The sequence below is a fragment of the Phycodurus eques genome, chromosome 8 (genome assembly GCF_024500275.1).
Source record: "Phycodurus eques isolate BA_2022a chromosome 8, UOR_Pequ_1.1, whole genome shotgun sequence".
Classification (NCBI taxonomy): Eukaryota; Metazoa; Chordata; class Actinopteri; order Syngnathiformes; family Syngnathidae; genus Phycodurus; species Phycodurus eques.
Genome location: NC_084532.1, coordinates 10173088 through 10200115, shown reverse-complemented (window position 1 = coordinate 10200115; position 27028 = coordinate 10173088). Strand labels below are relative to the sequence as shown.

Sequence of the window (27028 nt, the reverse complement as noted above, 5' to 3'; positions counted from 1 at the left end):
GAGACCATTACCGTCCACCAAGTGGTCTTTAAGCAGATTTGGAGTGTAATGTCTTTATTGGCGAGATCCTTCTTCTGGTCAAAGCTGCTGTGGAGTGTCTGTGTCTGTGCCTGTGTCTCTGTGTGTGTGTGTGTGTGTGTGTGTGTGGGTGGGTGGGTGTGTGGGTGTGCATGTGTGTGTATGTGTTTGCGTGTTCACAAGTGGCTCTTCCTATGTGTAGCAAGCAAGTTAGCCTCCAAGCATCTATTAGTGGAACATTATTTGGCCGTGTATGATTTGTTACCTGGAGGCTGCAGTCTGCAATATGAAATATGTAGGGAACAATGAGGCAACTTGTAAACATTACACACAAGTGACAGAAGATGGGACATACCACTTGAGCAAACTACCAGGGTTGGAGGCTACTGTTCGGGATACTGCTTGCGTAAAATTATCAGGACAACATAATATGACAAACAATGCTGGAAATCATGATATTTTTTGGTGGCGGGGTGGTGTTTTCTGCTGCTTCTTCCGCCTATGCCGTTTTGCGGCGTGTCTGTTTTGTCGAACAATTGTGACTGTTGTCACCTTTTGATGCCGAGCATGTTGGATGAGCGTGCCGCGACCTCCCACATTGCACCTGCGTCGGTTACATATCCGATTTTATATCCACATATGAAAGAGGCCTGGGTCGGCCATGAAAAAAAATCTGAATTGTACTGTTCACCTTGACATAAGAAAATTAGATCCATGTCACATTGGGGGGAAAAAAAACAGAATTTACCTGCTGTGTGAACATAGCCTCAGTGCAATACATTATTATTGTTATTATTATTACTGGAGCTTGCAAACATTGATATTCTGAGAGGTTTTGAAACAATATCTGATCATATTGTGGTACCTGATTTGAATCTGACTAAGCTTGGCTAATTCCTGCTCCATGTGCTCTTTCAGCTCCCCTGGTCGCAGAACGCTCTGACACACTGGACACACTGGAGCCCCGGCATCGTACAGCACCTTCACCTTCCCACCTGCACAAATTCAAGAGTTAAGTTCGAGCCATGCAATTTGGAACACAGTGGGAGCATAATAGTTGTTCATGAACATCCTCCACCAAGTAGGGTGTCTCAAAAATGTAAATAAACATGTAAATAAACAAGCAATGTGTGCTTAGAAATGTGCTCACCCAGTAATACTGACAATAAAACAGTTAAAATAATCATTTTAAAAAAAACATAATGCAAAATGCAAAACAATTGTATCTATGTTCTAACTGTTTAAATCTAATTTAGATGGCTTATTATAGATGGGTGTTGTGGCAGGAAATGTACTGAACAAAATTGCAAAAAGCTAAATGGGATTATTATTCAATAGAAATATTTTAAACACCTTGTTGTGGCTTGTGATTGTTTTTTTTAATTGTGTTATATTCCACCGAACATAGGTCAAAATAATTTGATGTATGGTCAATTACAGGTTGTTGCTACTGTTGAGAGGTTCAGACAACAATACTTCCCCTGTGTGGTTTTCTGTTTTCTGTTGACCGAAGTATACTAATTACAGATAGTGGCAGAGACTCGGCTACACACATACTCACACACCTACACACACACGAACAAGCATGCACACGCACACTGCAGTGTCCCTGCCATCAGTGTGTCGACATCATAGGCTGTCAATAGGAACATTACCCAGGAGGCCCACTCGGCCCATTGGGCACCACTGATGGATTACTGCCATCAGCAGCCAGCTGGGATCCCAAGTAGCTCCACTATATCAAGATTTTACCTAGTAGATGAGGTGATTTACTCCTGAAAGCCATCAATCACTGAACGCGAGGAGGCAAGACGCACCTAATTTGCTGTTTCCGAAAAGAGGTGAAAAAGCCAATGGCTGTGCAGGTTATCATTTTTAAACTACGTAGATTATAACAAGCAGGTATGGATAGTTTTGTGGATAGTGAGCACCTGATTATCGCTTTGTCCATCCAAAATCTGTTCGTAAGAGGCATCCTGTGACATCAACAGCCACTCGTGCCCCCTTAATGCGGAGCCAAATAGGACAAAATGCCCTCAAAATAAAACACAGGGTGGGAAACAGAAAGTGGTGTCCTTGGGAGAGTGACAGTTCTCCTTGTGTCACCGCCTCCCCCATCACACCTTTTTTTGCATCCCCTTGTGGAAGCCGAAATGACTTTTCCCGACACGCATCGAACGTTCCTGCGCTCGCTGCGCTCTGCCGCCCGCAACATGTCGGCATCAGTAAACAATGAAATCTTGGCGCTGAAATTGAATTTATAACCACATTACCTCAACAGATAACGTCTCTGAAAGGCGCCACGATAAGAGCAATGGGATTTGATTTTCAGGTGTTTTATTGGTCCACTTTTGGGATTCCACTCCTCAAACCCCCTCCAGTTGTAGCCTCACCCTGCATCCTTCACCTCTGATCCATACTAACATCAGATTAAATGTGCATTTTGTTGGAGTGTGTTTGCTGAGTCGATGCTTGTGCTGCGAAAGTGACAGTAGCTGGTTCACGAGCACTTTTTTACACGTTTCCAAACGCATTGCCCCTGCCCACATAAATGCTGTCAGGTTCAGTCAGACTCAGACCCTCTTCAGCCTGGGGGGTCTCAGACACACAACGGGGGGGGTTGTAAAACCTGCTTGTGGGCCTTGTAAACTGTTCCCTCACTACAGCAACCAGCTCGGATGGATTGCTGGCGCTCTATTGTTGGGTCTTGCCCAGTTTGAAGGGCCTATCATCTAATGGCTTCACTGTGTGAGTGTCTCTGATTGTTTCCTTTCTCTTTCCTAGAGGTGTCTCGCCAGTTCAGGACCTCCTTTCTTGGCTGTCTAGTATACAGTGTGTCCTTCATTTGTTCACTTCAAGTGTCATTCCTAGAAACATAATGTGTGTCACAATGAAACATCTTCATTTTCTACTGTGTTGTAGCACCTTATAGATTTAACTGCAACTGGAAAAAAAACACAAAAAAAACAAACAAAAAAAAAGATGCATTCCGGGTCACACGGATTTCAAGCCTAACAAGCAAAAAACATGGCTGGCGACGGTGATAAATAAGGGTGTTGTCTAGATTAATTGTCATTATGCAGAAACCACAGTCGATTGATTAATTGAGCGTTAAAATTCACGTCGATTGTGTGGAACGGATGGTTGGGTAATCCAGTATTCAAGCAAGTGAGGCGAAATCGAGTGAAATACTTCGCTGCAACCGAGGAGTTGGTGATTGCTGTCGCAAGAAGTACATGACATCTACAGAAGTTGAGCAACATCCATGCAGATCTCCGCTACGCCATAACATCTGCGGGCAGCATTATTGTGCTCAATACAACACAGGAATCAAAACAGTGGTTTAAAACATTCTGAGATTATTCAATCCCATTAAATATAATATTTTTAAAATAACAGTTAAGGAAATGTATACCAGGTACTAGGTGACACTAACAAATAACATAATGCAAAGAAGAAAGAGCGACTTATCCTAACAGCGGCCTTTATGAAGAACTCGTTATGCTATTGTTCGTATTTTAGTATGACCAGTAAATACAGATAAAGAAGATTTTAAATTTGACTTCCGTAGTAAGAACTCCAACCAACATTGCCCTGAACTTCTCCTGGTTGAAGGTTTGAAATTGAGTTTTCTGGAAGGCTTCTAAAACACTACGATTAAAAAGGAAAATGAGATCAGACCCAGCCACAGATCAGAATTTACACTGTGACACAATGTAATGAAGTACATCTTTGATACCACATTCTTTTCCCCTTGTAAAGCTGAAAGTGTGAAGCAGGTCACAGCTGCAAAATGTCCAGTACTCAGCCTTGCAGCAACAAGATCAAAATCCCTCTAAAAAAAAAAAATCCTCAAAACATCACGTACCCACCCCTGAGGGCCTTGGTAATGGCCGATGCCAGCGCCCATATGACGGCTGCCACTTCAGCAGATGCAGATGGAGCAGAGATGCCTAATGTGACCTTTAGTGAATGCCACATCACATCAGGCTGGGATGTCACCCGCTGACATTATGCCAGGGCATGAAAAGGCTGTTCTGCAGGGAAAGACATTGTGACGAACAACCCAAAACCCACCGGCCCCTTCCCCCCTATTCCTCCTGGCGACAAACCTGTGGACGCGGTATAATTTTGATTGATGTGACACGGAACAGAAAGCTTTGAATGGCAGGAAACACGCGAGCAAACATCCCGTTGAGGACACGGTGCTTACTTTGCGCGAGCTGGGTTTTTCACTGCCGATAAACTGCTGAGACAAGTCAGTGCAACCGGCACCATTTTCCCAATCATCAAACAATTCCTTAAGCACATCAGAAAAACCCTCTATAAAGCAGTAACAAGCACAGACTCTATATATGCAGTGGGCATGCAGAGATTTGGGTGGAGGAAGGGGCGGGAGTGCAGTTTTAACGCCTGGTCTCTAACACTGCGCTGGTGTTAGAGACCAAGTAAGCAAGGCCTTGGCACACTTTCAGAGGAGATGGAGGCCTATAAAAGCCACTGGCTCCTGACACACCTGTACCACACCCTACGAGACTGCCTGCTTCCAATTTAAAAGCATCATGCAGGATATTAGTCAGGACTTTTTGCCGTCTGAGGTAGATCTACTCTCCACAGAGGAGAGGAGGGGGCTACGCAAGCCGCCGTTTGTTTTTTATTGGGGAAATAATGGCCTATTGAGAGGTTTGGTATTTAATGAGCAACATAATAGGCCCTGTAGTAACACATCTGCTACCAGCTCACTCATTTCCTCCACTTTCAAGGCTGCTTTGAAACACGACGTGCCTTTGACACAGTATTTCAAGATATCTGCGCTTGTGATGATAGCGCTGTCACAAGCGTGAACAAAGAAGAAGAAATTCTTCTGCAAGGCTTGACCTCAGATCGCCTCTATCTGTCCAATCTAATTCCAGCATCCTTCAAAAATATCCCTCCGACTGAGCAATCAATTGTATTTCATGTGTTAAAGACACTGGCCACAACCACAGCAACCTTTGCCCCTTGCACAAATCAATGCGTCGTTAGATCGCTAATGATGATTCAATGACTAATAAGATCTGTATCAACCTCTTGTAGAACATTGATTGGCCTTTGTCCTCACTAGTTCTTTGGGATTTACGTGGAGCTGCCACATGTGATGGGAGGGAACAGCTGCAAGTCCTGGGGAATCAGTTGATGAAAAAGCTCCTGCTGGGAATGGACAGGAATCCTAAACCTCAAATGGACTCATTCTGAGGCACCTCAGGCTAAATCCCTTTTTCTCTCCTGACCTACAGATCAATGGACATAACCTCTCTGACCACAGGTCAATCAGCACACAACCCCAAATTTATCTCAGTCTTCCTCTTGCCCTTTCTCTCTCTCATCTTCTCCATTTGTCACCACAATTGTTCAATCAGGTGCGGGTGTGGCCCAGCATGCATGAGTCCAATCATGCCGTTGATGGAGAGTGGACTGGGTAGCTGCTGGACTCTGCGGCCACGTTTCCCTTCCCAAGACCGGAGGGCGAAGGATCGAACGCTGCCTCCGCTCTGTTCCACCCAATCAATCTGGCCCTCATTGAGATGCATGGCTCAATGATCTGTGATAGTGAATTACAGATTGGAGAGAGCTAGTGCAAGTCAGGAGCTGTCCTCGGCCATTTGTGTGATATAAAGCTACTTATGTGCTCACTCACAGCAAATCTACACATCAGCTTGAAGACTTTTTCTCATGTAATTACATCCGATTTAAAAACATTAGAATAATAACCAGAAAACTGCAACAGTCAACAATTCGCAAAAACATTTGCTCTTCTAACATTGGACTCAAAATACTTGCATATCAGTAAATAGCCCTGTTTCACAAAGGACAACATTGGAAGACAAAAAGGCCAGCTTCGATTAAGAAAAGGCCTCGTTTCATTGCCATTGTAGCAAGTGAGTGCCTGATGCTGTCAACCAGTCAACAGCATGTCTGTCGCACTGCCCTTTAGATTTTGTACCACTGCGGCTTGTACCCCAAACAAAGGGTCACAAAAAGCAGTACTTTGCAGATCAATAATTCCAATAATTCCAGCATCCTTCAGCAGAAAAACAAACCAAAAAGCAGAAAAACAAAAAAAAACCAAAGACCGAACTTTCTTGCTTGGTGGAAATGGAGCTTATGCCAGTGGGGGTCTTGGTGATCATTGTGACCAGGAGAAAGCTGAAAATACTCGCACCTATTTGTATCATTCAAGAATCATCTTTTATTTCATTTTTGTTGACAAAAGTAAACAGGGAAAAAAAAAATTAAATCGTAGAATTCCAACCCAAACAAAGTAAACAAGATGCTTTTATAGCGATTTCAATTCCTTTTAACATGCTCCCTTATTTAAACACTATATGTCCTTACTGATCTGCAACCTGATGGAGACGTCATGTACATCTGAATCAAACATCTGTTTCAAGTAATTTCATTCTTCTTCCTGAAATTCTTTTAGCCCGTGAGATGTAATGGACCTGTTACTAGGGGCACGAAAATGCCAAATTCAGCCTTTCGCCAATCCTTTTGCCGTGCCGTCAGTCTGACAGGATCAAGAAAGCCGGCGAGTGCAGGAAAGGATAGAGCAGTTCACCGGTGGCTTGTCACTCATTCTGATGCCATCAGCCTGCACTCACTCTGGAATATACTGTCACATTGTATCACAGTGCCAGCTTTTGAATCCTGTCTCAACACAATGAATCCATCAGTTGCCATATTTTGTTTGAGCGAAAAGAAAGTTGTAATTTACTGCTTTTCAGTTTCCATGTTCCTATTAAGGTGGCATTTCTTCCTCCTGTCTAGCATTCCTAGAAACCGCTTTTTAAAAATGTAGTAAAGTTTATCCTTGGTTGACGTGTACGGTGCTTATGTGTTGGATATGATTGGTCCTTAAGGCATGTGGCAGACAAAACAATCATTTTTTTTAAAGTGTGTGCCATTTTCAAAACTTTAAGTTAATACAACACCGTTTTAACCTAATAAAAAGATTTAGAAAAATGTTTCACTTCAACCATTCATTTTGTAATTTTGGAACTTGAAAATGAAAATGAACATGATATATTTTCCATTAAAACACAGAAAAGGGTTAGTGTAGGCATTTGTAGGAAAAGAACAACACAACAGTGCTCGTAACGTGTTAATTACATAAATCATACTCAACAAACCAATACATGCAAACAAAGGGTATTCAAAAGATTTGACAATGTTGATATATGCAAGCTTTCAAACTTTTCAAAATCCTCGGGATTTTTTTTTTAACAAATCTGTAAATGCACCATTATGTATCCTTGAACGATGCGTCGCAGTCATCTGGCAATTTGATCCAACTGAAACAAATCCCTCACACAACAGAAATCTTTGCTTTCGCCTCACACACACAGCTAACCCTCATACAACGTGTAGTGCAGGTGAAGATATTTGAAATCAAGACGCAACACTTCACAGGTAAGTTGAAAGCTCCTTAGAGCCACCAGTGTAAAAAGACAAATAAAACTCCCTTAGATAGTACAAGAGAATGTAACCACAAAAAGGCCCGCATATGTCCCTCCCGTCAGAACCTTTCAGAATTTCGGAACAGTGTCATTTACCACCCCGTGACTGTTTTCAAGCCTTTCGGCCTCATTGGAAGACATGATTAGAGATAAGCCACCAGTGAGCTCGTCCCTTCACCGCCTCACCGGATAACATCCGATACTCTCCAAAACAGTGTTGACTGCTGCTGGTACCTCGAGAGAACATGCACCTGGCACTCTGTGATGCACCTGTGTTTGGGTTAGTCACACTTCTTAAAGGATGCTATTGTGTCTGCCTGGATGAGCAAACACATCCAGTAAGATACAGTATGTATTTTACAGGATGTGATTGAGAGTCATGAGGGGGATTTAAACTGCTGATCAACAGTGTTGAGATGACAGCTGATCTTGTATCACTCCAGATTTAACAACACATAGCTAAATATTGTGTCCCAAAAAGATAAATAAAATTAATAAAAATACACACACAACAAATCATTCTTGTTGAATGCTTGAGTTTTTTTTTTTTTTTAACAAATTCAACCTCACACCAAGAAAAAAAACATTGGTTTGGTTAATTTTGGCATCTGCACATGCGGGTTGTTTAATGTGTTCCATGAAAGTAAGATATGTGTCATAGACATATGTACATGGAAATAGACAGTCAAAGAAATTGGATATAGGCATTCAATCAAATGTGGGGACATGGACCTGCAGTGTAAATCCCGTCCGTCATAGTTGCATAGTTTCAGGAAGATGGGCACAAGTATGTAAGTATGCGTATGATATGTACATCTACAAACACTAGTGCAGTAATGTGTGCATACACTCATGAATATATCGCTGACAAATATACACAGACCTAACACACAAGCTCGCTGAGCCCCCGTCAATAAGCCCCTCTGATCTGTCAGCAAACACAGAAGAAGAACAAAGGGGCCTGCGGCGCCGCCTGCGGGTATAGATCTTCTTGTCTGTATTCACCCTGAGTGAGGTCAACACAGGAGCCGCTATCGTTTCAATCTCTTCAACTTGACTCATCAGAAACTTTGAGCTGCTGCTGCTGCTCTGGAGGTTGAATGCTCACCAGCCAAACCCGGCCCATCAAGAGTGTAATTTCTTGGAGGTTCACGCACATATACTGTATTCGGGATTAGATCTGGAGATAGAGTTTAATAGTGAAGCTATTGCACTAAAATGTCCACAAAGGGGTGAATCGCAGCCACGTATTGACGGACTTGCTCACTGGACACTTCATTAGGTACACCTATTTAATGAGAGCCACAACAAAATAGCATGTGTCACGAAGTCTGCATTAAAAAAAATTTCAGTTTTGATTGACACTTACAGAGAGGTAGACCCTGGACTCACCAGTCAATCATGGGGCACATATGCCTACTATGGACAAACAACCATTCAACCTCACGTTCACACCGAAGGACAATTTAGGCAGCATGCCCAAAGTCCGGCCCCCGGGCCAAATCCGGCCCGTGTCCGAATTTCTTCCGGCCCGAAGCATCCTGTCACAAAATCAATACTTTCCCACAGTAAACAATACATGCTTACAAAAAAAGCTATTTTATGTTTCACCAGAGGGTGGCAGTAGATCCGTGGCCGCACTCTCATCGCGAGACCCCTGTGTGAACTTTTACCCCTGTGGTATATTTTTAGCCCATTTTTAAAATGGCAACTGAAACTAAAAAGAAGAAAGTTGACGAGTATTTTTTCACTGACATACGAAACAACTGTGTCTACCTAATTTGCCAAGAGACTGGCTGTTTTCAAAGATTTGACTAAGCATGCTAACTACGACAAGCTAACGGCGAACGAACGCGCCGAAAAACTGAAGCGACTGGAAGTTGTTTTGATAGCACAGCAGCGTTTTTTCACAAGAGCTCATGACTCAAATGAAAATTCTACAAAGGCGCGCTATGAGGTGGCAACGCTGATTGCCAAGCACTGCAAACCTTTTACTGAGGGTGAATTTCTTAAAGACTGCGTGATGAAAAGGGTGGAGAAAATTTGTCCTGAGAAAAAGCAAGAGTTTGCCAATGTTACCCTGGGTCGTAGCATTGTGGCACGGAGGATTGAAGACATTTCATCTGATATCAAGAGACAGTTAGAGGCAAAAGGAGTGGAGTTTGACTTTTTTCCGTTAGCCTCTGACAAAAGCACGGATGCATCTGACACCGCTCAGGTACTGCTTTTTTTGAGAGGAGTGGCCAATGAAATGAACGTGAGTGAAGAGCTATTCGACCTTCAGAGCCTTAAGGACCATACGAGAGGAATAGATTTGTTTGCTTCTGTTTGTTCCACCGTAGATGACATGAAACTACAATGGAATAAAATCACTGGGATTATAATGGACGGCGCACCTGCCATGGTTGGTGAGCAAAGTGGGCTATCAACACTGGTCTGCAAAAAAGTCAGCGAAGAAGGAGGCAAAGCTATAAAACTCCACTGTATTATTCACCAACAGGTTCTATGTGCCAAACATCTGAAATATGATCACGTTATGAAAAACGTTATGAAAAAAGGCTATTAATTATATTCGCTCCAGAGCCCTGTGCCACCGCCAGTTTCAACAGTTTCTACTCGACATCCACGCTGAATATGGAGATGTTGTGTATCACAACCACATGAGATGGCTCAGTCGGGGGTCTGCACTGCAGCGATTGTACTCCCTCAGAAAGGAAATCGGACCATTCTTGGTACAAAAGGGACAACCGATCCCGGAACTCTCTGATGTTGTTTGGCTGGCTGATTTTGGATTTTTAGTTGACATAACACGACATCTGAACGCGCTGAACATGAGCCTTCGGGGGCAAAATGCAGTGGTAAGCCAACTGTATTCCTACATTAAAGCTTGTTGATCAATTTTGCAGCATAATTAAACGTATCATCTGGTCATCTAGGTCCATTTGTTGTAGCAGGCAGTGTTCCACGGTCACCATTGTTGTTGCTTTGTTCCTTGTTACGGAAAGGAAAGTAAAAATAGCTACCGGTAATGGCCCAAAAAATGCAGAGGAAACTCCAATCTGTGGCGTCCTAGTCAATACTAGCCGTAGCGACACCCCCAATTTGGGGGAGAACTGCAGTACATTTTCAAAACTGCGCGCGTGGGTTGCGCTCGAGTACAAAGGCAAACTGCGCGCGGGATAGCCGCAGTGATGTCAGTGCGGTCGCCGCCTGCGCGACTATAAAGAAGAAGTATAAAGAACCCTGATTTGACTATAGTATAGTCTAATCAGATGACAGAATAGTATAGTCACTATGCTATTCTTTGTCAAAATGCACTGGGATGTGATTTGTTAAAACAAAATCAATAAATATGTTTATAAAAAATGTCAGTCAACTTTCATAAAATAGTTCATTTGTATTTAATTTATTTTTATTTTAACCTTTAACTATCCTGGTAATGCAATTGACAACAGATTCTCATTTGCTATATCGACCTCGCTGCAGATAGCAAAGTGTTCATTTACAATGGTAATGGTTCGAGGAATGTCAGGCCGAGCGGTCGGCCCCCGTACATTTTCATCTGACCAAATCCGGCCCGCTTTGCAAAAAGTTTGGACACCCCTGATTTAGAGTCTTCAACAAGATGTTGCTACCCAACAAGGATGTTGCTATGGTAAAGTGCTACATTGGCGCTATTTGCGTTGAAACAATCCACTATGTGCATCCCATAATTATTCAGTGATTGGTAAATTCACTAATAGAGTCACAGCCGAGACAATAGGATGTGTGAAGCGGACTCCGCGCCGTGACCCAGCCCAGCGGCCTCACAGCAGTCCTGCCAAGCGCTGCCTGTGTGGTCTATGAGGACAATTAGCACAATCTCCATACTAATGGCAGCTTGTAATGGACACTGCTGAGCCTGTGTGTGTGCGTGTGTGTGCATTTTTATGCGTGCGCGAGAAACTGGTTGCATACGCGCATATCCTTCAGTGTAAATATGCGCGCCCTCTGGTGTGTGTCAGTGCTCTGAGTTCCTGTGTGTATGTATTTATGTTGAAGAGATTAGTCAGCAGGATTTTAGCAACGTGACCACCGACCCAACAGACACACACACACCTTCATTCTCCTCCGCCCTGGCTTGGCTTGCAGCTTCAACCCTGATGCCTGGCCACTCATTAGCACCATAATAAAGAGTTGAGACGACACATAAAAGGTTATATACTGCTGGACGACCGTTTTCCTACCAATTATAAAGCATGTGATTTATGGCTGAGACTCAATGCTATTCTCTCAGGAGGAATGGGGGAGAGTGTTTACACCCCTTGCACGACGAGGTCGAACCTGGTCAACTCTGACCTTTAAGGCAGTAGTGGCGATTTTAGGATCTGACCTTTAGGTGTGCTTAGTCAGAATGTCAAGCAAACAGTAGCGTTGCAATTACTGCAGCAATAATAATCATATTGTACTTAAAAATAATTTAGCAAATGTCAGTTCTACACAATATTGCACCATGCAAAACTATTAGGCACCATTGTTGAACTGTTAACAAATGTGAACATTTGTCATGTATTTGTTTTTGTTGGTCCATCTGTTAGGCTGATTTACAATGCAGGTTAAAATGCCTAATTCTCATTTCATGCCGCCTGTGTATCGAAATCTTTGGACAGTCTTTTCCATGTACGTTGCAAGCAACATATTTCATATCCTTTTGCTGCTGGATGAAGTTACAGCATGTTCATTTCTGATGTTTTGGCAGGCACGACACATTTTTATCCACATTTGGAAGAGGCCTGATTCCAATTTTTAAATATCCATTCTGCTTCATTTTTTTCCCTCCTACATATAGTATGACACCATGTCACATGAGAGAGCAAAAGAAAAGAATTGTGCTGCAGTAGGCAGGAATCCTCGCATCTCCAAAACCATCACTTTTCAGGAAACCCCAAAAATTGTTGAGACATTTAAATTGCATCGCCAAAGAGAGCATGGCATTTTCAACACTTTAGATTGTCAGTAATTGGGAAAAATAACAGACCCACGTGGGGACTGACGAATAGTATCGATTTGTGAAAATAAATGGAATTGACCAAATTTGTACTGACAGTGACGATTAATTATTCTTCTTGAAATGTGAGGGCCAAATGAAAAATTACAATGGTTAAAACAATGTCTTAATATTAAATCGACATAAATGAAAGATTTAATAAATACCTGCACCACAGCTTGTGCTGGTGGCTACATGAGCTAAAAGGGATTTTCCCCTGCATGAGTATGTGAAGTGTAAAGTTTGAAGAGTTCAGTTAAAACATCACTTTTCAAGCATACATACATCTTGCCATGCTGCTTCATTAAAAAAAAATGTATACAAGTGAAAACAATGGCTTAAAGTCACACAATGATGTCAGAACAGTGTGCACTGGGGGAGGTAAAGCCATCAAGCCCGGCATGCCTTTTTGACACACTTGGCTTTTGGCAAGCTCCTCCACAGCTGGAAGACTCGCAAAAAAATAAAAAATACACAAGCGACATGCTTTAATAAGGTCTGTCTGTGACACAAGGCATACACACACACACACACACGCAGACACACACATGCACACGCTGACAGACAGAGTGAGCAGCATGTGTTTAACCTCAACGTTTGCCCTCCCTGACATGTCGATGGGCCGACACTGATTTGTTGGGCTCGGGGGACGAGGCGAAGGATGTTGTGTGCGTGCGTGCCACTTCTGAGGAACACGCGATTCAATCTCCAGAAATCCCCCTTCCACCGTTACCCCGACTCCTTCCCATGCACGCACACATGTGCGTGCAGAACTTTGATGTGAGATGAGAAGCAGCTGCAATGCAGGTTGATCAGGTGCTTGGACAGAGAGGTGGAAAGAAGGGAAAGCAGGAGAAAATAGAGAGAGGAAGAAGGAAAGGCTGCCTCTGTTGAAACGAGGGTGTTATTTTAAAGACCCCTGGGCCTTGGACTCATTGTGAACGCCGCCTCAGCTCCCCCACCCCCCACCCCACCCACCCACGAACCCCTCCTTCCCTCTCTGAGCCCATCACAGTGGGACACTGAGGCAGATACAGTGACGACAAGTTGTGTTATGACTCATGATGGTCTAACAGGTGCTGATGGTCATCACAAAAGACCTCGGCGTGCACACAAGACACGTACGTACACACTCACACACACACGTGTCCCCCTGCTACTGTAAAAGCCTCCTTCCAGACTTATAGAGATCCTGTCTGTCTGCAGCAAGCCGTGTGGTCCACATCCTGACACAATTGAGCCTGCAGAGACGCTTGACCACAGGCACACACACATGCACAAACACGCACCAAACGTCTGCAGTAGCATTCGTAAATAAAAAATATTAATAGTTGCCACTGCTCATTCTTTCAAAATATATGGCAAAAGAAACTTGATGTATGACATGAAGAATAAAGGCCATGCCCATTAAAAAGTTGATTACAATGGAACCTTTGTAGGCGAACAAGCGGTCACACAACACGAGTCAACCTATGATTTGTTTAGATTTGGAAACAAAAATGTTCCAAAAGAAAATAATAGAAATATTCCTCGACAAGATATCAAGTATCATTTCACCATTTTTAACTGACATAGAAGTGTAAAAATAAGTTAACCACTGTTCATATCAAGATGGAAAAACAATAAAACACAGGTCGTAACTTTAATGACAGTCATTTGGTCCTTAATGAGCAGAGCTCTCGCATGCTGGCGATTAGAAATCAGATGTTTTGTGTAACATTAAGCTTTGTTATTTTTACACAGTTTGTAAGCAAAATAAACTAATAAACAAGTATGATAGCTGACATCATCTGACATCTGCATTAATAATAAATGTCAGCAGCAAATGTCTGGATCGATCGAGTGCCATGACTGACACGACTTAGAGAGCTTCCCAATCAGAGTAACCCCAAATAATACAATTAAAACAAACAAACAAAATATTTTATTTAAAAAGCACCAACTAGTACGGAGTTTAGATGGGCAGTGATGTTGATAAAAGGAAATGTGAGGTTGAGGGTGGCACTGACCAAAACGTTTTGCACGGTGCGACCACACAATCGGCGTATCTAAATATAAATATATGACAAGTAAAATTCCATCCTCCCTCTCACTGGCCTTGATGGAAAGGATGAGGGGAAGGAGGGAAAAAGCACTGAAGAGTTCCCCCTCCTGCCAAGATGAAAGCCTCTTTTACTTGGGAGAACATTAGGAGAACAAACTACTATCACTGCAGGAGGGGAAACCGTCAACACATCAAACACAAGCAACCAGTAATATTGTAATTCTTCCACCCGGAGCGTTCGAAACGCACAAGACGACTACTGGTGTGGTCAGTCGGAGAGCAGCTTGCACATGGCACTTCACTGGAGCATGGGTTCCTATCTTCTTTTGGTCATAATGTGGATTCTTTGCAGGATTTTGGTTCCCCTTTGGCTTGAGTCAAAGCTGAAGAAGACCAGATCCAACAGTTTGTGCAGCTGTCCTTTCTATATTTAATACAGAGCAATGATAAATGAATATGTATAAATAAACTCGGCTCGTAATCTTCATGGTATTGTTTTTGAAGTAATTTCTCTGACTTCTTGTTCCATGTCCCCCCATTTCTATATACAGTATGGCTGAGTTAGCATGAGGAAACCATGAAAATATTCTCCGAGTCAGATAGTTTTATTTTACCAGCTAAGTTGAATTACTTACACATGATTTGTGTTGTGTTGAAATGTATGCCATTTGGAGGAAATAAACAGACTGTACATTAGAATCTAATGTTTTTTGTTTGTACCTTACACACACGCTAATTATTAACATCTTAACCCTGTTAAGTATGTGAAAGGCCCAACACATGACGGAGCAAAAAAATCAGCATGTCTGTGCTTACTGCTCTGATAGATGTCCAACGCACCACACCAACCCAACACGGAATAACCACACACATACTTACACATATACTCACATACATATAACCAGTATCTCTTTTGACAATCGCGAGTCTCCTCCCCTAAAGCAGATCTCTGTTATATTACCAAGACTGACCTGTGAGAGGAAACTTGGTGCCACAGGGCATCCAGACTGCTGGAAAATACAAAGAAGAAGAAATACTATAAGCTAGGCTAACTTTTAGCACATGCGTTTGCAATCGCCAACTCTGCTGTTGTCATTTTGATTGTGGTGAATGACTTGTGAAACACATTGTACAAACATTCAGCATATACTGGACAGTTCCTCCTCTTTTTATGTCCGGCAACAGCGCGATCTTCAGGTCGCTTCCTCATTGGCTTTCATACTGTTTCGTGTCATGATTACGGCGTTCGTGGATAGGCCAACCTCGTGATTTACGATCGTAAATATTGAACAGGTTTAACATACAGTATAAGATAACATACAGCCCCGATTGGTTTCCGAGCTGATCAGGGTCGAAAGAATCATTCTTAACACACTCCACACCACAGGATAATCATTCAGGGTAATGTAATGTTAGGGAACAAAGCCTTAGCTGACTTTGATCGGAATGGGGGGGAATGCTAAAATTCGTCCCGGCTAACTAGTTGGTGTCCCCACAACTTTTAAACTTAAAAACCCAAAACACTCATTTAAAAAAATCTTGCTTCCTTCTTGTTACACAAGCTTCAGCTCGCTAGATAACACAACACAAAGTAACCCAAACCTTAAATAAGCATTTGGGGAGCGCAGCAGTTGCCGCGTGGAGTGCAGATGAGTAGGTGCGTGCATCCTGGGAATAACAGCGCTGAGCAGATACTAGATGTATATGCATGAGAATTGAGTGGTTACTATTGATCCCCTTGCAGTCCGCCAGTGAGATGCAAACAGTGTCTTTCAACGGGAAGCTCCACTCAATAAGAGCGGACGTCTGCGACAAGCCGCCGTCCTTGTCATCACGTACTATGGGGCTTGCATTCATGTGTCAATATGCCAAAGCAACTTTTATATAGACATAAACAAGCATGAATTGCTGGTGGATGACAATTGTGAGAGGTTTTTTTTTTTTTATTATTTTTTTTACTTCAGCCTGTTATTAGCTCAAACTGGCTTTGTTCAGTATGGAAGACTTGACAATTGGAAATGAATTCAAGAGAAGATGCAATGGCATCAACGGGAATTCATGCATACTCACACAGTCAAACACAACCACGTTCATGCACAAAACCACATTCACAGACACACACACACCCGTTTGGGCCCATTTAAGCCATGTCTGCAGCAAGCTTAACCCGTCAAGCTTCACCGTGACCAATAATCCACGTGACAAATCTAACATGGTACTACGTAATATTGATTCTGTTTCAACAAGCCAACACCGGGCAGTGAGTGTGTGTTGCATTTTAATGCTCCCCTTCTATTAACCTTCTTAAAGATTGTTTTTCACACAGTTAAACATTTTGTTCTAATAGACCCTGAGCCCCAGATGAGAACTAGTCCAATACTTGGAGTTACTGTTTTGTTCCTTTCCAGGTCTATCTGGGATAGACAAATTAATGATTTAAATGATGATTTACAGCTCATTTTTAGTCAAGTTTTATTTCTAAAATTGCCTTGACTCTGATGTCCAGTCATGGTTTAGAATGAGATTAAATTTCTGTTTTGGATTAAACCTGGATTTGGAAATTTTCCAAATTTAGACTGAATTGATTGAAATTGTATGTTAATATATTTCATCCATCCATGCATTTTCTATACCACTTGTCCTTATCAGGGTCACGGGTAAGATGAAGCCTATCCCAGCTGACTTTGGGCGTGCGCCGTGGTACATCCTCGGCTGGTCACCAGCCATGGAATGTATGTATATATGTACATTTATGCATATGCAATCCAAATAAATGCTGTTTATGGTATATAATGTAGGTGTACCGTTATTTCAAACACTATGTCCATTTTTTTGCTCAAAATATGCCTTCAGGCTTCGGTTTTGTAGGGAGTTTGAGAACACACAAGGTTTTCTGTTGGTGCAGGCATGGAAAAAGGTCTACTTATGTTAAAATAAACTCTGTCTCTAAAATCTCAGAAGAACTTAAAATGTAAGTAGCATTTGCTCTGCATTCAGCTCCGTTGAATTTTATCCAGCACTGTCCTTGATATTCCTGTCAAGTTTGATGTCTTTCCCTATGTTGGCAAATTTTGGAAAATCTTTTGGAAAAAATTATCAGGTGCCAATTGGGCAGGGGATTTAATATATACAAATAATATTTAATGGTTGTTTAGTGATTATTTGATGAATATTTAAAGTTTCCTGATCGTTTGTTGTGCACAAATCCCTCAAACTGTCTGTTTGTCTGGCTCTCTACCAGTGATGGCACCCTGATACAAATGCACACACATGCACACACACACACACGATCCATCAGACCTGGCCGATGGCTTCCAGTTTCCCTACTTTTGTTCCCGGTAAAGGGCCATTTTGGTTCCAGCTCGGCCCAGCAGCAGAGATCATCTCCCTGAGGAAAATAAGCACGACTCGCTCGGCTGCAAGCATCTGCCCTTTGAAAGGCGGCGAGACTGTTTGAACAGCTGTCAGCGCACGCCGAGCATCCCAGACCTTAACTGATAAAACTGAGGAGACTCTGGAAGGGAAAAATCAACAGAGGGAAGTCACTAATAGGGCAGATGGAGGTGTCTTGCCACCATGATGCATAGGCCAGATGAGAAGATTCATCCTTGCCAGATGTGGACACTGACCAGAGAGGCCTGCAACATTTGGGAAACCTCTATGAGATACACTATAAGAGCTGTAGCAAATAATCTCATTTTTCAAAGATAACTAAGAGTACACATATACTCGATAACTACCTCCTTAATATGCCTGAATTTTGTTTGAAGTATGTACAGTTTTGATTGACACTGTCAGAGAGTAATTAATTTAATAACATGTTTGTTTAACTATTTTTAGTCGCCTTATTTAGCTAAAATATTAGAAACTGCTCTTAGCACGATCAGAGGAGTTGTACACCACGGCAAACTATAACCACAGAAATAACATATTGTTAAGTTAAAACTTCTCTGACAATGTCAATCAAAACTGGGCATTATTATCCTTGTACAGACAAAAATAATACCGATTGATACCGATTTTATCGTATTGGATGTCATTAGATTATGCAGAGGGCAGCACGGTGGTTCGAATCTTGGCTCCAGCCTTCCTGCGTGCAGTCTGTACGTTCTCTCCGTGCTTCCGTGGGTTTTCTTTGGGTACTTCCCTCCACATTCCAGACACACGCATGTGTTGTGCATCGTGGTGAATGCAAGTGTGAATAGTTGTTTATCTACAGTATATGTACGTATGTGCCCTGTGAGTGACTGGCGATGGAGCAAGACTGAACCTCCAAAACAGAAACTAAGCTGATGACAAAGCGTTCCCTGGAGCATCACCATAAGGAGCAATCACATAGAACAGTAACTGTTCAAATATTTGTCCTAAAAATGAAGGAGCTCTACGGTTCTTTCTCCATCTTAGATGTGAGCAAGAAACATTTGCCAATGAGATGAGTCCACCAATGAGGAAATGTTTGACTTGCTTGTCTAGCTTGTACTTGTTTGCGTGCCGAGGGTTTGTCTAGTCTGGAAGCTGTGCACTCTCCCAGCCCGAGAAATTTCCAGGCTTAAAACTTAAGACTTGAGGTCCTGAAGTGACTGTCTGTTAGTCAGTCAAGAGGAACAAGTGCATGTCAGACTTGAAGCAAGTGCTGGGAGCTCAATTGCATTAATGCTCTTAAGTTTGCCTTCACTCCAAACTAATTGGATCAAGCTGCAAAAGCAGATTCCATTTTTTGTCCACCCCCAAACTTGAGCCGACCCCCCCACTTTCCCTTCCGTCTTTTGTCCTTGTCAACATTCCCCTAAATGAGATTCCCAAAAACCAAGAGGTGAGCGGCGCGCACATGCACGGTTGCACAGAGCAAACACCGTCAGGCAGGCAGACACACCTCTCACGCCAGCACGCCGGCTGCCATCGCTTCGCGTTCCCTTCCCGTCCTTATTAAAATTCCATATTGAGATTCCTTCCCGCCGCTGCGCCTCCCAGGCCCTGTCACTCAACAAAAAAAATCAAGTTTCAAGAAAAAGACGCACACATGCGAAACTTTTCTTAAGACAACTTGTTCCTGCTCCTTGTCCTTTGTGTGGGATGAAAGTTTCCTTCAGGTGTATCTGTTACCCCCCCACCCCCCACCACCCAACCCCCCTCCCTTTTCTCATTGTCATTATTTTTGATAGTGTCCCCTCTGATCTGACGAGCCTTTGGATGCTGTCTTCCCTCTGTCTTTCTGTGCTCACTTTGAAGTGTCAGGCGGGCCCCGTAGCGGCCGCCGCTGAGGAGGGTTTGATTTCCCATCATGCCTAGCATTGTCCCCCCCCTCACCTTGACTCCCCCCAGTTCCTACCTCTCCCTCCCCTGTGCGGTGCCCCCGCAACGTCGGGCAATTATCCCCGGGAGTAATGAGGAGCGTCTCTTCCTTCCCCTGTATGCTGACTGACACCTCTCCCACTCATTTGTCAACAAATCAGATGTCTGGTGTGGGCGGCCATATTTGCACTGAGGGTTTTTGCGCAAGGAAGCCCGGGCTGAGGCGCTTTGCTCTCTCTCACACTTTTTCCCTCTTTCATTTTCTCCATCCTCCTCCATCCCTTCCTCTATCTCTGCCACCTCGTTATCTCTGACAGGATGTCATTCCTTTTCCGACGCGCACTCCTCCGACGTCTGCCCGCCATACGCTCCCGTGTATCTCTGCTGCTCAAGGAAAGTCTGACTTCCAATAGGCCTAATGGTCATAGGTGGCTAATGATCACTGAGCTAAACAAGTGCAGCTGTTCACATGATTTGTGCCAAAGTCGCTCACAAGCACACGTGGACAGCAAAAGGGAAACTATAACGAGATATGCGGTGTGGACAAAAATCATTGGAGACACTCTCAATCAATCAAATAATCCATCAGGGGGTGGCTTGGACTACAAAACTTAATTATTCATTTTACCAAGACCTTTAGGACAAAAGTAAGCTTCTGACTTTGTGGGAACAGTTTTCCTGTTTTATTTATTTTTTAATCCCAGCATGACTGTGTCCCAGTGTATCAAGACAGGTCCATAAAGGCGATGCATGGCTGAGTTTGGCGTGGAATAATGTATGTTCAAACACCTTTGAGATGAACGACAACTGAGATTGTGACCTCTTTTCTCATTGACCTCTTTTTTAAGTCAATGACCGACACACGGCAACATTTTGTAGAAAGCCAGAAGAGCGCAAGCTGTTGCAGCTGTAAAGGGGGCGACCAACTACACATTTTCCTCGATAATGTGGACACTCCACAGTGGTAATGCAAAGTGTTTTTTTGTTTTTTTTTACATTGCCGTCCAATGAAAAGTGAGTAGCTCCAATTTTGTGTGGGTTTTAATCCATCTAGCCGGAGCATATCCTAGATGACCAAGGGTACACCTTGGACTGGTCGCCAGCCAATCGCAGAATGTTTTTTTTTTTTTTAATATGTAAGATAAATAACCACAGAAAATGTGGAGATATGTGTACAGACCTCTCATTGGACAGCAACTCTGCAAATCTCTGGAGCTGAATCATGTCAACTTAATCCATTAAATACAGAATGTTATCAAGCAGTCAAATGAGAGGCAGTGTGTGAATTTAAGAGACGCGTACTCACTGTGCTCCCTGCGCTCCTCCGGGCTGGATGAAGCCTCGCCATCAGAAAGCAGGCCAGACATGGAGAACAGCTTCCTTGCAGAGTCTTCTGCAGCTTTAATGGTGCCTCCGGGGGGGCCAAAGTCAAACTCCTTGCCCTCCACTTCCGAGAAACAACTTTTCAGCCTCTTGGCAGGCGTGAAGGCCGAGTGGTACCCGATCGGCTCCCTCTCGTCATGCGGGGAGGAGAAAGGCCGGAAGGCGCCGCCGACCCCGCTGTGGTGGAGAATGCCCAGGGTGGAGCAGTCCAAGTTCGGTGGGGTGAACTGAGGGTGCAGGTGGACGAGGGAGGACGGGAAGTCTCGGCCAGGAAAGGCACCGGACACTGGGCCCTGGCGCTGGTACATGGAGGCGAAGGTGTAGGACGCCGAGGGGAAGGGCAGGTGGAGGTCTTTCTCCACCGAAGCGGGGACCCCGAAGGGCCTGGGCGCCTGGCAGGGGACGGAGGCATCTCGGCCAGCCTCGGCGGTGGAGGCGAGGACCATGAGCGCGGGGGAAGCGAGGGGAGCTGGCATGTAGGAAGAGCTGTCCATCTTGAAGGGGCGGTGGAGGTCCATTCGCCTCCTTGTGAGCGCCGCTGAGAATGAATGAAGAGGAGAGTTTTCAATGTTGAGTGCAAGGTCTGAGAAATAAGCCATCCTTCCATTTTCAATACCACTTAGCACTTTTTATTTACACTCCCTAAAATTTGCATATCACTGTAATATTAGGTTTTGTAAAATACACCTTGTTGCAAATGTGGGTGCATTTTTTACAATCACAGTTTTGGATTTAGTTTAAAGGGGTTCAGATTTGTAATAAAATGAACTCCCATGCAGAAGCCTGCAAGCAATCAATGGTGAAGCAATCAAATATATTTTAAAAAGATAATATGATGGTACCGTTAAGAAAAACGTTTGTAATTTTACATTTTCACATTATAATGCATGTATTATCATTATTTCATAAAAACAAAACTGAGTTTTATGTTCGTTAAACGAAGTTGTTCAACGTGTGTTTAAGATAATCGAATTAAAGTAATTATGAGCAAAATGTAGAATGATACATGCAATTGATATATAAGCATAACTTGATTAAAAGAGAAATGGTGACGTAAGAAAACACAAATTAGTTTTACATAAAACTTCATTCGTCTTTCCCGCGTTATGGGGAGAAAAAAAAAAAATATTTTTGCCGAACGCCGAGTTGAAAGTGTTTGCAACAATTAAACGCTTTATCAACACGAGCAAATTTCACGTTGAAAATGCACCATGACGCGCTCACTTTTTAGGTAGTCATGCTATAAATCCTAAATTAAACTGTAAATGGAGTGTTGCGCTGCAGTTTTTCAGCGAGTTGACACTTTCACAGCTTAATGCGCAATTGTTTCACGCATGCAATAAACGCGCCTGTTAAAGAATCAATGTAAAACCAATGAAACCCAATTCAGCTGGAATCCGCGCTGATGCACACACAAACAAACCTTACTTACTTACTTACTTACTTAGTGTGATGAAGAACTCGTGGCGCGATATGTACTCCACTCACTCTCTCAACTTCCAACTGTCCACGGACGCGCGACACTTTCCACGGGCGGGCGCACTGAGGTGCGTGGACGCGTCCTCCCTCCTTCCCTCCTTCCTTCCTTCTACTCCGGGATGCTCCTGCCAGATTTGACCGGTGGCCGTGGATCCGACCGGGATGAGTACACCAGTGGGCCGGCTGCGTGTGTCTGTCCGCGTCTCCCTCCTCCTTGCCTGTGAGACCCCCTCCTCCCCCTCTGCTTCTTTTCCACTCATACCGTCACCCCACCCATCGCCATCCTCGGTCGGACACTTTCAATTTCTCGCCTCCTGCTAAAGATACAGTTAAGTCAAGAAAGCCTGCAGTGGTTAAAGGAACGCACGAGTATACTCTACAACGATGACAACAGGACAATTCCATTCAGTTTTATTCATAAAGGCTACTTTTCCTATGGAGATGGTTTAAAACCACATGCAATAAATAGAGCCAACAGTGTGGCATGGAAAACTTGCCTTTGATGGGAAGAAACACTGGACGGTATATTTTCAAGTGGTTACCGTGCTTGCCTCGCAGTTCGGAGGTTCGGGTTTGAATCATATCTCCAGCCTTCCTGTGTGGAGTTTGCATCAACTTCCATGATCCTTGCTCAAATCTGTACCAAAATTTCTATATGTCATATTTAATAAAAAAATAATAATGTTGAGCTATTGCAAGTATTTTCTGTTCCAAAACCACTTTTTACAGTAACTTCAACTGTAGTTGAACAAACTATTATCCTTGACTTCTGATTTCAAAACTAGTTCTCCATGCATTGGTTGTGTATATGTAATAGGATGAAGCGATTGAACATTTACTGTATATGGTGTCACAGTCTGAGGAAAAACATAACGACCATGTAGCCCGTGTCAAAAATGAGTTTGACACCCCTTAGTCTAATAGGCGTGATTGTGTGTGTAAATGGTTCTTTGGCTGCGATTGGCTGGCGACCAGTCCAGGGTGAACCCAGCTTCTCACCCAAAGTCAGCTGGGAAAGAATCCAGCTCACCTGTGACGCTAATGAGGATGCGCTGAATCGATGGATGCTTTCAAGTCACACATCCGATGCGACTCCACATAAACGTCAACACAACTCACATCAGGCGGCAGCAACACAGAAGCAAACGGTACGAAAAAAAACATTTACAAAACTGTTTTCCTTTTTTAATGGCCTACGCCGCTCTAATGTACCATAGAGCGATCATAGTTAATGCTCTATGCCGGGGATGAGAGGAGGCCAGATTAGCCAAATATTGTTACTGTTACTTTTAAATAATATGACTCAAGTAAAAGTAAAAAGCACTCCTCCAAATAATTACTTGAGTAAGCGTAAGAAAGTACTCAGTGAAAAAAAAATATTCAAGTACTGAGTAACTAGGGAGTAATTTATAATGTATTTTTTAAATCAGAGTACGAACGTCAAATAGATTAACTGAATAAAATCTGAATGTGCAAATTCAGATATTTCTGAACAATAGCAATTCATCTAAAGCACAGTAAATACAATTTTATCAAATAAAATATTTGTAAAATAATAAATTAAGGCAAATTCAGCTTCAATAAATGGTCTTATACTGTTTCTACTTGTTAAACAGCGCAATACGGTAGGCTCACCAGGCAGATTACAAATAGAGGAACTAGACTGCAGTGGATATAAAAAGTCTACACACCCCTGTTCAAATGCCAGGTTTTTGTGCTGTAAAATAACTTTGACCAAGATAAATTATTTTCAAAGTTTTTCCACCATTAATGTTACCTAGAGTTTGTACAACTCAACTGATTTATTTTTGTTTCTCCTTGAGAGGGGAGTTGAAAATAAACAACTAAAATAAACTTGAATGTGACTGATTTGGAGTTGACGTTTAACTTGCTGCCTTCTTGGCCAGATGAGGACTGCAAAAGAGATGTTATGTTTTAACTTGTCTTTGACCTGGTAAATAAAAATAAAAAAATCTGGTTGCACAAGGATGTACTCCCTCTTACAACTGGCATGTGGCTGTGTTCAGAAGTAACAGTTGAGTCAAACATCACTGGGGTAATCACGGTGGATTGGAGCAACGGCGCCCGATGCGTAAGTCAAAAACAAAAGTCTAAAAATAGATGGCACAAGCAATTATTGATAAATGAAAGTAGCAAGCGTCATGTAGATTATTGTAACGGAGTAAAAGTACCATTTCTTAAGATAAATACTTGAGTAACAGTAAAAAGTATGCTTCATTAAAACAACTCTGACACGTAGAATTTATCTAAAATGTTACTTGGGTAAATGTAACTGAGTAAATGTGACACGCTACTACCCACTCTGCCAGTGATTGACAACCACTGTGCCGTCACACATTAGTGTGCCATGAGAGATCATCAGGTTTTGCTTCAGGACATGTTTAAATTATTATTTATTTATGATAAATAATGTATATTTGTTCATCTATCTATGACAGTTACATATAGTGACAGTCACAACAATTAACAATTCACTGCCAGTCCTCCATGTTAACATATTTGAATTCAACAGCCGTCAATGGCAGTATGCTAAATGTGTATGAAAATATTATTTCAATACATAGATATACACATTACATTTTGTGACATTGTTGTTTGGTGGTGTGGATTTGTCCAATGTAAAATATGCGTCTTGGCTCAATAAATGTTGGAAAACAACGCTCTGGCACTCCAGTTTTTATTTACTGTAAGTCTTTGTTAAAATTTACTGTGGGTGTGTTGTTCCAGTCGACCATATATGTCAAACTCAGGCCCGGGTGCCAAATTTGGCCCACGATGTAATTATATATGGCCTGTGAGACCATATCAAATGTGCCAGTATATCGCACATGCGCCACTAATATTACATATCCCAGAATGCTTTGCTAGTGTGTTGGCCCATCAGTCTAGACGGGCGAGCGCCCCTTCCCTTTCTGTTGCAGTCGTTAGCTAGCAGGTAAGCTAGCAGTTACCTTAGCAGCGTCTATTTCTTCTTCCTCTTTTATTCATTTTGTCACTCTGAATGTCCAAGGGCACCATGCTGCCTATCGCAGGTGAGTCTTGGTAGTACAACAGACATTTGGTTTAGCGGAGGAGACATGCAAATCTAAACGGCGAAATGGTGACGTGTGGAGTGTGCTATAAGAGCAGTAAGAACACACTTTTTTCCTTGAAACGTGGGGTTTCTCACATTTGAAAAATCAGTTGATATGTTAAAACGCGGCGTGTGTGTTAACTGTTTTAGGAGATCAAATGGCCTCCATAAATCCTGCACTCAGAGCTTTAACCCAGTCAACAAGTGCAGGTGTGACGAGGTGTCAGTGCTTCTGCGTTGTGAATGGCAGCGGATGGAGTCATCTGCTCAACCTGTGACGCTCTGAGACAGCACAGTCTGCAGCCTGCCGGGTGACTGACACTCTGGAACATTCCCTTTTGATGAGACACAAAGCACACCAATGGAATTATTTGTCAACCATAATCTGCTTTCAACCGCAGCGTGTTAAAGACGGTGTAATATCTACATAATTCATATCTGATTTCAAGCAAATTGTCAGTAAGCACAGCCCTCAGCTCCACAAATCAGCCCAAATCACTCTTAATTTGTTTTTATCGATATTGGTATTGCTTAAAGACTTTTTGAAATAATGTAATTGAAATAATTCTTTATTCCCCCGAGCCAATCCAAGGGCTTTACACTGCTAATCTAATGTGACACGCAATTTCCGTCTCTCAGACGATTGCTTCCCCTCAGGTCCCTGTCTTTAATGAACAGCCATTTGGCTGTGAGCCTGCACTGTGACTGTGTGTGTGTGTGTGTGTGTGTGTTTGTCTGCATGCGTTCGTGCGTGTGTGCGACCACTAGGCAAGTTTGGAGGTAGCAAATGAGTGAATGGGAAATACATCCACCATTGTGGAGAATCTGAACTGTGAGAATTTACTGGATTGTTGGTATACAAAAATGAATGTTTTTCATTAGTTTTCACACCCTTGTGTTCACACAACAAACTTTGCATGCATGCTCATCTCATAACAGCTAATGACCTTAAAAGGGGCACATAAGCCAGATTGGCCCAGACCAACCATGTAACCGTCCTGCCCTCCAAGCAGCATGTAATGTGTCTTTCTGTGACAAGACAAGGTCATCGTCACTCTCCTGTTCACACATTGTTTGGGGGTTAATCTCCTTTAACTAAAAAAAACTAATTCCAAATTCCTCTCCAGTCCTGTAGATGGTGCTAATTCATATCAAAAGTTGGTGTCAACTGCCACACACAACAAACTTTTTTTCTG

General features: G+C 42.8%; 1 protein-coding gene across 3 annotated transcripts in view; it reads right to left on the bottom strand.

The window, feature by feature from the left end:
• The window catches only part of rnf220b (ring finger protein 220b), a 40609-nt gene extending 17665 nt beyond the window's left edge, over positions 1 to 22944 (bottom strand). For all 3 annotated transcript variants that reach the window (XR_009769003.1, XM_061682965.1, XM_061682966.1), the window contains exons 1-3: positions 22704 to 22944; positions 21183 to 21797; positions 884 to 1013 (exon numbers count right to left, since the gene is read on the bottom strand). Coding sequence is in view for 2 of the 3 variants with exons in the window: in XM_061682965.1 (XP_061538949.1) it covers positions 884 to 1013; positions 21183 to 21777 (725 nt within the window). In the remaining variant the exon portion in view is untranslated. The remainder of the gene's footprint in view (positions 1 to 883; positions 1014 to 21182; positions 21798 to 22703) is intronic.
• Between the last annotated feature and the right edge of the window lie 4084 nt (positions 22945 to 27028).